The sequence below is a fragment of the Orbicella franksi genome, chromosome 1, assembly GCF_964199315.1.
Source record: "Orbicella franksi chromosome 1, jaOrbFran1.1, whole genome shotgun sequence".
NCBI classification, from domain to species: domain Eukaryota; kingdom Metazoa; phylum Cnidaria; class Anthozoa; order Scleractinia; family Merulinidae; genus Orbicella; species Orbicella franksi.
In genome coordinates, this window is record NC_138145.1 from 3856480 (window position 1) to 3869493 (window position 13014).

At 38.3% G+C, this 13014-nt stretch overlaps 1 protein-coding gene across 2 annotated transcripts in view; it reads left to right on the forward strand.

The window, feature by feature from the left end:
- LOC145486038 (uncharacterized) overlaps positions 1 to 13014 on the forward strand; it is a 126399-nt gene that overhangs the window by 29378 nt on the left and 84007 nt on the right. Inside the window, exon 8 of one of the 2 annotated variants that reach the window (XR_014049244.1) lies at positions 14 to 2000. Coding sequence is in view for 1 of the 2 variants with exons in the window: in XM_081464740.1 (XP_081320866.1) it covers positions 14 to 69 (56 nt within the window). In the remaining variant the exon portion in view is untranslated. Of the gene's footprint in view, positions 1 to 13; positions 2265 to 13014 lie in introns of those variants that run through there. The other variant, XM_081464740.1, reaches the window with a different exon arrangement.

Genomic DNA, 13014 nt, shown 5'->3' on the forward strand with positions numbered 1-13014 from the left:
TTGGGTCTTTCAGATGGCCATATGTCAAGGTTCCTGGATTCTGCAAGAGCATATTTTGGTTATCCTTAACAGCAGGTAACGCCAAGCCCCTTTGAAACAGAAGTATGATCCCAAACCTTTAGAGTACCTCGATGTTTACTCAAGTGGTATGCTATGAATTTGCTTTGTCAACTGAACCAAATTCATGAATTTAAAAGTGACTCATGGGTCACCAAATTTAGGTTAGGAATGGTCCCATAAAAAGACGGAGAGTTTTACAGTTTTATACATCATGAGATTTTAGTTTAGGTAGAAATTTTGTCATAATTTCCCTTGTTCACAACAAAGCTTCTAGGATCAAAAGCTGTGCATGTCAAGTGGAATATTTTAGAACTTAAAAGAATCCCAGTCAGTTTTTCCTATTGGTTGAAAAGACCTCTCAGTGTAAATGAGTAAATGGTAGATTAATCGAACATTTTGGTTCTTAATGTATTAACTGGTTTGGACGGTGTAGAAACTGAGGTTTCAAGAAGTAATTAGCTCTTAGAGATATATATGGAAATAATTTTAAATCGGAAGTTACACAGGACTAATCGCGGAGCTCGATTTACTTATTATTCTCACTAGAAGAAAGATGAAATTGGTCACTTAATTACTGTACAATAAAACACACTATGCACGGTTATGGAACTCAAACTATAAGTCTTAATATAGACAGTTTCAGTTTCAATTATTTTCTTGTGTTTCTGTCAAGACCGAAAATGTTTGCCGGACGACATTGAGGCTTTGTTGAAGACATTAATAGCTTCGATTTTAGATCAGCACAACTAACCCGATATGAGAAATTTCGTTTCGTGGTTTCTTCATTCGTGACTGTAAATTGACGTCCTGCGAAGGGCGGTAGTAACGATGATCAGAAAAAACAGCTGATTAGGCCCCGTCCACACGCCACCGGAGGGATATGAAGACGGAAGTTTTACTCTGAAAGTGCATCAAATGTTTTCCGTCCACACGACTCCGGTGGAATTTAAAAACACAACAATCACCGGTCATTTTGGATTTGTGTTTGAGGAAAACTCGGGCAGGGAAATCACGTGAGTATCGTGACGTCATCGTTTTCTAAAAGCCCCGTTGGTGTTCAAAATGTTTTCCGTCCACACGAAAACGAAAAGACGGTGTGTTCAAATCCCTCCGGTTTGAAGATCGTTTTCGATAAGTTCCGTTTTGATGACGGATTAGTTTGGACGGAAGGCCTAACCGTAGGAATAAACCTCCGTTTTCAGATTTCTCCGGCGTAGTATGGACGGGGCCTAAGAAATAAGGAATTATTTGTGGTGCTGAAAGAATTATTTCCATTAGCTTTGTAATACCACAAGCCCAGGCTTGATGCCAGGCATCAATATTGTGACAAGTTTCATGCTTGTCTCCAGAGCTGCGTGTGCTCTCTTAACCGGGGTAGCCTTGGCACGAAAAAAGACGGTTCTGGGCGCACGTGATTTGATTGACTAGTCTTGGTAGCGATATTAAAACATGCTGTTTCGGCGACGACATGTCACCATTATCAAATGTAAATTATTGTAAGTTCAATAACCTTATATAAAGAAAGGAAAGTGTGAAACTACATTATAGAATAAAGGGAGATGGAGGAAAACAAAAGAATGTACGTAATTAACAAAAACAAAAGAATGTACATAATTAAATGAACAGTGTCACTGGAATGGAGTCTTATTGGTGACATGTCATCGTCGAAACGTCATGTTTTGATATCGGTACTTTTTATCCTGAAATGTTTTTCCAAATCTTTCGTTATCAGAATCTTGGTGTAAGATTTTCATTAATTCAAGGCAGGTTTTCTTCTCGAGAACATCCACTGGAGGTCTTAACCAAAACAATTTCATTAGAGTACCTGCAGACCTAAACAGTAATATTCTGGACGGGAGTGGCATTGGTAAGTTTCGTTATGGAGGACGTCATTGAAATTCTTTCCGAAAGTCAAGCGTAAACTTTCTGAAGTTCTGTAGGTACAGTGGTCAAACTATTTAGTTATATCTCACCAGTAGATGTTTTCGACTATGCGCCCAGTGTTGAATTAGTTAAAATCTTAGGAGAAATTACTAGCCAATCAATTCACGTGTCTCCTAAGTCACCTTTCTGTTGTATCAGGGCCCCACCGGCTGAGAGAGACGAGCGGTTCGGGGCATGAGAATTAACAGTAAATTAAAGTAAATCATTCTTTTTTAACTTTTTATAATCTAACTAATTGGATTTAGTTTTTATTTTTGTTATTTTATAATAGTTTTTATCTTTTCTTCTGAGTGACATGAAATTTTTTATTTGCATTCCTTTATTTGCGTCATTACATTTGATATATTTCATGTATGACGATTTTTGGAAACGGTGTTAATGAAAACTTCGTTGAACCCTGAAAATTACTCCAAGTGATGACAAAAAAGTAGAAGAGTACAAAAAAGGAGAAAAGACAGTGGAGGACTTTTATCGCCTTCTTAACACCGTTTACACATATCCAGGATTTTCGTATTTTTTTTTTATCTTTTTCTTTCTGCTCAAGAACGCCTTCCGAGTGAAGTAAAACTTAAGGTATAAAGGTGAGTGAATTCACCTGCTTGAATTTGATAACGTTGCAAGCAGCTAACACTCTTTGAAACACCCCTTGTGATCTGAAGGAGCCAATAGGGAGAGTAAAACGGATTTAGCCAATAGGGAGAGTCTGCTTGCTTGTGCCTGACAGTTACTTGTAATTTGAGTTGGAGCTAATATCTGAGTGTGTATGGCTCTGTTATCTTCGTCATTAGTTTGTACTGTTTAAGCAATAAAAATTGGTATACATTATGGTGAAGAAAACAAAAACTTTTCAATCATTTAATTACCTTAGTAACATAGTAGTGGATGTAGATAGGTTGCAAAGTATACAAGAAATAAAGGAAATCTTGCCATTATTGTTCTTACTTTTATCCTTCGAAATACGACATGTCTGTGCTTTCTCGCTTTAAATCTCATGATTTCGCTTGGCAACCTCCGTGATAAAACTAGTTCTAATACCCGGTTTAAACACCACCTTCAGTTACTTTTCTCCCAGAATTTTCGACGTTTCCGGTTGAATGGTTCGCTTTACGGAAATTCAATAATTTCCAGATTTTCTGGAAACTTTCCTGGGAAATGTCCGTACCATTTGTCCCCGTTTTGAAATTTTCAGAATTTTCGGTCGAATGGAAAGCGCTCAATGTCTTGCAACGCAAAAATGTTGCTTTGTTGACGTTTAGTTGTAAGGGATGAATAGACTGGCATTGTAAGTCATGGGTTGAAGCCGAAATTTCTCTTATCGGGCTTTCCGTAAAACTGCAAATTCAAGTTTCATTTCTAACATATTTTCATTACCGGCATGTAACTTGTTATTCATACAAGAGATCCGCACGATAAACGCTGTAACGATATGAAACACAAGTTCGACAGTGGTGAACATGACAAGTCTCTGAGCATACTCTCACCATTCTAGATCACATTTTTATAAGACACTTAAGGTCATTCCACTGAAATAGACCCTGCACTGAGAGTTTTGTAAAACTTTGCCTAGTGATTGTTTATATTATAGGAAATTAAATTTTGAAATAAAAATGAGGGGTCCCCATGTTCATTTAGGAGCAACAGCACCTTGTTTATACCCATATAAATCCTTATAATAGCACCATGATTTTAGTCACGATAGCTTGCTAAATTCACGTTTCCGACGATTGCCTTTTGTTCTACTTGAGAATTGGTCCATATTTATTTTACACAGAGAAATTTATTACTCAACTGAAAACAACAGAAAAAAATGACAGGTCACCATACTCGTTTGCGAGAAAATGACGATTTACCTCTATGGCGAGGTCCAGCTGTAAAGAAAAAGCCACCATTTTTTAATGTGCGCGCGCTAATCACGCGTGAAATTAGGCGCAGTAGGGATGCGCAATGCAATACTGGGGAATGACCTTAAAAGCACTTCCCACCACATATCTCCCCTGCAGTTTTAAGAATTCATGTGCACATGCGCTCAATGAATTACTCATAAAATGGCCACCATGGACCGCTGAAACACTCAAGGTTACTATGTGATGGAATCATTGGTAAAGCATTGCATCAACGGACAGAATCATCACTCCAATGACTCATGAGAAAATAGGGAGTTTAAGCAAATCACTACGGCTGGTGCTACTACGGCTGCCGTAACTGAAAAGGTCTGGGGAGAGTACGTCTCGGTGGTCTGCCAATTTTTAAGTTTAGCGAGTAAAGCGAAATACAAAGATAAAAGAAACATCGGCTAAGGAGTTTAAAATCTCTTCTATTTAGTTTAGCACAGCCAAATGGCTTCGCTCAAAGGACGATGGATGTTATTCGGTAGGACGAACAGATTATTTCTGGGCGAAAGCGAATGCCATACACTTTGTACCATAACAATTTGATGGATGAAATATATAATTTCAGAGACAAATATCTCAAAGAATATCGAGTGAAGAACACAAATATATCAATACTCAAAGAAGCAAAATAGCATCGTATAGTTATCCAGATATAAAACATCTTCACTAAACCCTCAAAGCAAACTTAACCGAAGAAAAACAACCTCGTGCTCAACACGAATATTTCACTTGACTCGCTTCGCCATTCCAACACCTTTGCCAAAACTTATCGTAAATTCAGGATACGGATTTACAAGCTTATGAAAGGCAACCTTGACACAATCTTTGACTTAAATTGAGTTTAAAGGATAGAGTATCCAATGGAATTCTTAAAATGCCGAAATGTCCGTTGAAAAGGAACAGAGAAGCGAAATAAACCCGGCGTAGTAGCCGCTACGGCAAAACATCCCGACTCACGTAGTCAGATTTCACCCTACGGCTGGATCCAACCGACGTGCATGCGCAGTGTCTCTTTTTGGGGGAAACTTACTTCGATTCCGGCAGCCGTATCAGAGCCAGCCGTAGCGATTTGCTTAAACTCCCTAATGTGTGGTAACTCCGGACTTAACTGCTTAACCTCAACTGCAATATCTTTGGGTTCATTGGTCTTGGAGATTACTACCTAGAAACTGTAATTAGGGAATGGCAGGAACCATAATCGGACGGAGACCGTAAGTCTTAGGATCCGCGCGCACCTATGATATAATATGGGACAATTTTACTATTTTTAGAACAAATTGCGTCCGTCCTGATATATCCTCATATATCCGCGCGGATCCACGCACATGTCGGGGGCTCTCGCGTGGATGTTGTCACGTTGCGTGATCAAATGGTGAGAGCTGCGAGATTCTCTTGCAGATTTTTCACAGCGATGGCAGGGAATAAGGCAGGGAATGAGAACCAGGGCTCTTATACGTAGTTTTGTGCTCGGAGCTAATGGAAAAGGTGAGTTTTTCAGGGTCGAAAACATGACTTCGATTTCGCGCTGTGAATGAATGCTCGCGCTAGTTGTTCGCGTAAGCTTTTGCGCTTGTTCTATAAAGAAAAGTTATGTAAGAAAACTCTTTACTCTGGTATCGAGTTCATTTGTGAGTTTCCCAAACAACGCTTAATCATAACCAAACCCTGTTTTTTTCATAGTTTCTTATTGTTTCTGTTTGTTTGGCGATTTTTCAAAAGTTTTTGAAAGGAAAGTCTGACGCGAGTTGATTAAAGAAAGCTGATTATTTCTGCTGTATTCGCATATTTTCAGCTAAGTTTTCAATATGTTCTCAAACATTTATCAACCTTAAACATATTTAAAAACTAGAGATACATGAGTTCGATGTACGTTTTCACCCGAAAGTGGGGAAGTCCAATTTGTCATGTCAGTTTTACTGACTGTACAAAACACGCATCGGCGGGCGCTCTTATTCATCGACAACAGTCAATTTATTGGATTTTTACACAAACAAAACTGAGCAGCATCTACAGACATAAACTTTATTGTCAATTATTGGGCCTTGATAAACATCAAACGTTGCTTACAATTCAGGCGAAACTCAAACTTGCAATTATATTTTTTTTTACTGTTCGGTCGAGATAGACTCTGGTGAAATCCTCGCAAGCGTGTGGCAAGAGGAGGGAAACTTTGAAGTCCTGAAACGCTGCTATATCCAAATATATCCAACTAGTTTTTTGCTGTGTTTTGGAAAAGCTGTTAATCTTCAACATATGAGAAACTTAGAGTGGAGTAATGTGGAGCTCTTGTAAAAGAACACAACTTGGTCAACTTGTGCGGGACACAACTTGGTCAGTGATATATATCATAAAGCGGCACATAACTAAATTCGACACTGTCTCACTTCACTCAAACTGGAGCAGCTTACGACGAAAATACTGAAGCAAAATTCCAACAGACATGAAAGTATTGAGTTGTAGGCCAAAAGCATCAAACATTTGGGAATTTCGGACTCCATTTCCCCGCGCTACATCCGCAAAAATCCTCGCAGCAGTTACGCGCGTGTGCCACACGGGATGGCGCAATTTGTTCTGAAAATAATTGAAAAATTGTGTCATATCATAGGGACAGCCCAGGGGCGGGACAGAAGACTCCTGAAATTTTCGTGTAGGCATCATCCAACAAAAAATGACGTCACATCCGGTTTAAACTGCGCTTCGCGGCTCGTTTCACAAAGCGAGAAAATGGCGTTTCGATTACTCACCATTTCCCTCTATTTGTAAACCATCAGTTTCGTTTCATTTTATATTGAGGATGGAAAGATGTTGCAGACACATTACTTCGACTTTTTAAGCAAAGATTTCGGGAGAAAAGAAAAGTTTATTATCGATTTGAGGCAAAATAACGGAGAGCCTTCCGTCATCGTCGGGCGAATTTTACACATTTGCAAAACTGGTGTTGTTCCGACTTTTGGTTCTTGTTGTTCGTGATTTAGTGATAACAATAAGTGCTATAGCCTATAATGTTAACCACAACCTGGATGAAGTATTGCTGGCCATAGTTTGCACTGTGTACTACGGGAACATAATTAACAGAAGCCGTTTAGCTCCGAAAGTCGCTGTCACCAGAGCTTTTGTTGCTCTTGGCTCACGTGTATTGGTAGAAGAGATAAGCTGGATCGCATGCTGAAGGTCAGTATCCCACATTCCCACATCTCTCGTTGAAGATTGTTGTTTTCAGTAAGATACAGTACATATATATTGGTACTTTTGGGTCATCAGTCTCTTTCTCTTTGGTGAGTGCTTTTAAAACGCCCAGTAAAAACTTGATTCACGGCATGGAAGCTTAGGTCTCGCTGGATCGAAATTCGAGTAAGATTTTTAAGTTCTAGTCCCCTTTAAAAGTAATTAAATCAATTATTCAAATCCAAGCCATCAGAGGGAATCTGCCATTGAGGCTGCCCTAAGTTAAGGTCCTGTTTAAGGACCTTCCCCTTTGAAAATCGTGGGGGTGTTCTTTGAGGCAACACAGGTCCCATTTACATAGTCTCGGGTACCCGAGATAACCCTCCCCCTGAGGCAACGTTATCACGTGTTTTTAGGTGAAAGTGTAGCCCCTGTAGGCGGAGTAAAAGTTGACCCTACATGATAATTTGTAACTCTTATTGAATAATCAAATGTGCAACTATCCCTCTTTGTTTGTTTCCCTCAGTCATTTGATTGCAGTGGGTTTTGCTGAGTTAATTTTCTGTTCTTTGATACAAATTGCTGCTTTAAATCTTAAATCTAGGCATTACGTGACACTCGCCATGCCGAGAGTTGTTCCAGTTAGGTGAGCCAAAGTGTTTATGTATACTCAAAGAAAAGTTGTTGGTTACTTTACCTGCCAAGGCGAGTCAACTTGCCCACCTGAATTGTCTTGCCCCCAAGTCTGGTTCGCGATCCTTGCGTAAACGGTTGGTTGAATTTTGTAAATAAATAAGTGAATAGTTAGCTCCACTAGGGTAACTCGGGGAAAGGGTTGTCTCTGGTACACAAGAGCCATTCTATTTTATTTCCATTTTCCCTCTTCCTCTTCCAACTGATTATGCAAAATATACTGTCCAAAATCTTTATGTCCTTTATGGGTACTGGTGTTTGAGAGTGTCATCTTTATCACTACTGTGGAATGTACCTCACCTTACAGCTACCCCTGTTAACATAGCCACCTCGTTATTATGGCCACTCTATTCTGGCTCAAACAAAAGCTCAGTCGGTCATTTTCTTATTTATTAATAATTATTATACAGTCAGATTTTTGTGGCCTGTTGGTGACTAGATTAAAGTGCCACTGAAACGAAATTTTTGTATGTGAGATTTTTGCTTAGTAATAAAGTTTCAACCTTACTTGGAAACACTGCAAACTTTTTTTTCGCATGCGGTAAGCGAAAACTGCTTTTTCAGCCGTTCGAAGTTGGCTGGTTAAGCCCAAAATTGGCGGCCATTTTGGCGCGGCCAAAACAGCCTAGTGACGTCACTGGTTGTATTACTCTCATGCTGCGCTGAAAATTTAGAGTGATTATGGGAGAAGAGATTACTGTTCGAAGCCCCCCAAAAAACATCTTAAGGACATCTCGGAGCTGTAAAGCAGATAATCACAGTAGCCTTAGACATGAAGAGGTCGAGAGTCGATCCTGGGGCTTTCCAGTCTATTTAATTGGATATTTGCAGGATATTTTATGTAAGCAAGCAAACGAGTGGGAGTTCTTAGATCGCAAAATGATCGGGACTCTTGGTGAAATGCCAGCACTCAATTAAACAATATCTACACTCATAAAGCAAAAAAGACATGAAAACAAGAGAAAGCGGCTTTTGAAAATATTATCCGGACTGCTGCTGCACGAATCGCAGCAACAACGCTTCGAGTTTTCGAGTTGCTTCGCTTCGAGGAAACCGGACGCTTTGTGAGTTTCACGGCGGACGAGATTGTGCCACAGTGACCTTTAGTCCGGTTGTATCTGCTACATCCTGCAAGTTATCACAACAGCAGCAATTTAAGAAACCCTCTTCTTTTATATGAGGGAGCGAATTTAAACTATAAAGGTAAACTAAGATGCCATGACCCTACAGGTATGTTTTCAGGAAACGAGAGAGAGCGTGACAATGTCGGCGGCGAAAGGTCATATATGCAAATTAGTTCAAATTCTGTTTAATGAACCTTCGAAAGGAGTGTAAACTAGTGACGTTTTAACGAATTGTTTTGAACTTGGATATTATTAAATGAAGATCATAGACATAAGTATGTGCTAAAGAACTCAAAGTAATCCATCGGCCGTGAAATATTGCAATTGGGAGATACGTGTAAAAGAGAAGCGAAATTCCCGCTTTGTTTACACTGATACGTATGCGGCGATAAAGCAAACCCTGCTGCGGATCACAATTTTCAAAGATACATTTTGTCTACCACAAGAACTCTCACTTATTAGTATCATAAAAAGATGCCCTCAGTGTGCAAAGAAGTACTCGACTCAAAGCTTGTGGACCGTTAATAACTTCGTGATTGTGCGGATGGCTGATGCGCTTACGGCTTTTAATGCAGTAAAGTTGCCGAGGATATATTCGAACCTTGTTAATAGACCTTAGATCAACGTGAGAATCCAAATTTCAGAACCAGGCTGAAAACAGACGACGAAATATCGTGTTTAGGCTTCAGGACGTGATATAAAAGTTGCCACACTCGTCTTCGAAATCTCCAATCGAGTACTCAAGATGTTCGAAAAGTGTACTGAGCTGTTACAATCTGTAGCATTTATTCTGGTGAATCTACACTCTCTGGCGCCCTCCAACGTTTATGATGTGTATTTCCTGTCAAGGCTGGACAGAAATTACAAGGTAGAAAACTAGTAGGTATCGACAATATGAAGAATAAACTTGAATAACTCAAGTGAAAACAAGAGAGAATCTATAGCGCTTCTTGCGTGAATACAACCAGTGACGTCACAAGGTCCTTAAACTCGGTTCCAGAGCCCGGACACAGTTTTGCTCCAAAAAGTCGATTTCAACATCTAAAAAAAGCACTTTCTGTTGGGATATGGCAGAAATAAAGTTCACCATTACTTTCAGCACGTTTGAAACTATAGATTGGGATAAAAAAAGAGAGTACGAAAATTTCGTTTCAGTGGCACTTTAACAGAATTCTGGCACATTGTAGGAGTAATTTATCCAATTTACAGTAAGCAACAGGCATCATTTTGATAGTGAAGTCCCATGCATACATTTAACTCTTGATTATTTTGAGATTTTATCTTTATTATGTCATCAAGGCAATAATATTTTGATTCCTGCTCCAGCGGGAGGAGGGGGGGGGGGGGGAACTCTTCTCTATGTGCTATATATAGCTATGTACAGCCCCAAAGGGTATGGTTATTCAGCCATTTTGGTCATAAATACTCTAGGGTAAGGCTTTTGCCATCTTATCTTTAATTTGGTATGTTTTTTAGAATAAGCTACCTCAATTTTCACCATTATTGATAAGACCATCAACAAGAGTCCTTCAAAACTTATGTTTAGGGCAACTGTAGCAGTCGCAACAGTCATAAATGGGGTAGGGAAAATTGCAGATTATGGTCATAAATAGGTTAAGGGTTTAACTTTTGTGAAGAAGGCTGCACTGACTCCCACCCAATTTTTCTGGGATGTACCAAACACATTTTCTTGCAGTTACTACAGTCTTGCTTTAGTAAATCAAAATAGTACTTGCTGCCAGGTACTTCATAAAAGTATAACTCCTCCAGAAACCTTCACAAAGTACATGTAATATCAGGTGCTAACAATAATTTTTTTTGCGGCTGATTAAAATTTAGTATTAAATTGTACTGAACTGGTGCAGATTTAATATACATTATATTTTGTCACACTTAGTTCACTTATTTTAAGACTACTCAGCAGCAACTAGTACCTCTTGTATGACCATGCAGTAACAGTATAATTTGGAATTTCAAAAAAAAAAAAATACATGTATATGTATTACTATCCTGCCTGGAAGAGTGTGTAGAGAGAGCACACAGTGCAGTGCCCTACTGTAGGTCTTTTGTTAGGTATAATAATCTTAAATTTAGAAGACTCATATTGATCTTTTAGAGTTCACAAAAAAGTTGATATCTTGACAACTCTCCTTTAGCTGTGTCACTTCATAATAAATTAACAGTTTGGTATGTTGTAGCATAGAACTTTAATTAATTAAGTTATCGCACTGGTATCACAGAGGTCATGGGTTGGAATCCAGTTCACACCTAATTTTTTTTCAGGCTATAATTTCACCTTTGCTCAAGTTGTGTGTAGTTGCAATGATCAATCATGTCTTTATACGTTAATCAATGTTTATATGTCACACTGACTTATACTTTAACATTTAATATCTTAAAGTTTGTTTATTTGTTTTATTGTGTGGTTCTAAAAAATTTCCATACCCACCCCAAGGAGATTATTGGAAATTCCAAGGATGGGGAGGGTCTCAAAAGCTAAACGTTTTAAAGAAAAGTATTAATCAAAATTGGATAAGTACCAAATTAAAGAAGATCAGCATGTTAGATGGGAGAGGGGAATTTTTCAAAATATCATAAACTAAAAATATATATATTTTTTCCAAACTCAATCATGTTAGTAGTGTTAGTGTCTATTTATTTATTTATTTATTTATTAATGAATGAATACCTGTAAAGAGATAGTCATACATTCTTGCAGATATTCTGGGAGTCTCCCACAGACCATTTATATCATCCTGTCCCCCAGGAAAGGTATGAAATTTATTGTCCAAGTAAACTACTGAACCATGGGCTCCAGTGGGGACAGTGCTATTACGATGCAATTTGCAGATTTGCTACATAATATGAGCTTAACGGTTTTGTTACCATGGCAACAGACTGCATTTCAGACCTTCCCTGATATTCTAGGCTTTCTGGCCACCTTTGGAGTTCCATTTTGATATTTGCCAATGGTGCTTCATCTACATGATCCAGCAAGCCTATTAAATAGTAAGGTCCAAGTCATATGTTTTTCAAGCTGAAAATCACTGCATTATTGAAATTGGGTTAGAGGGGACTGGAAAAGATTGAGTTGCCAATTGGGAACATATCTTTCATAGCCATATTAGTGTCTTGCCTGCAGAACTATAAGGCTACCAAGTTTCAATGATCTCTGCTGTATATATGGTCTGCACTTGACGTAATATTGGGTTTGATGTATGACATCATCAGTCCTCTCATTTGCATATATTTTACACATTTTAAACTTAGATATCTCCAGATGAGAACTAATGCAGATATTTGCAAAGGTAAACAGCATTTGTAATCTATAGTGGAATTCTATTTGATACTCCTGAAAATTCTGAATCAAGGGGTAAAAATTTGATGATAGTAGCATGCCAAATCATTGAGTTGAATTTATGCTGCTGACATTTACATGTACTGTAAGGTGTTAAAGAGAATTTTGGGGGGGAATTTGGTGTGTTTATTGAATTGCCAGAGGTTGGTTGGTTGGTTTTGTTATTGTTTTGCCATTATCTTCCATGTATTTTTTTCAAACCCAGAGTGGTTGGTGGCAAAAGCAAAACTAGCAATATTCTCACTTACCTATGTTTCTAAAGTCATGTTTTTAGGTTTTTGTGGTCAATCTATACGTAGCTGCACTGTCTTAAATTACAATAGAGAAGATGTGATATTAATTATGTAAGTTGTACTTTGATATCGTTCATACCAAAATTATAGTAATTTTCTGGTTCAATGTTTGCCTCTGCATTAATTTGATTAAACTACTGTAGTTTATTTTTTAACCGAATTTAATTTTGTTAAAAGGGAGGTGGGAATCTGAGAGCAATAGTAAACTAGACCAACAAAGATACAGAAATCTGCCACCATTGCTTTCATGGCTGAGTGGAGATGAATCTAAGTCAGACCAAAATTAGAAAAAAAAATTACTGATTTAATGTGATTATGGAAATGTTTGAGGGTTGAAATGGGATCCTGGCTATGGGAGAGTAGGACTGAGAGGGGTGGGTGGTCTGCTTGTGAATTTAAGAACCTCTGAAAGTGAAAACAAAGTGTAGGTTTGAAAAGTTTTAAAGCGGAGGTAAAAATTATACTTTAATATATCTTGTTTATTA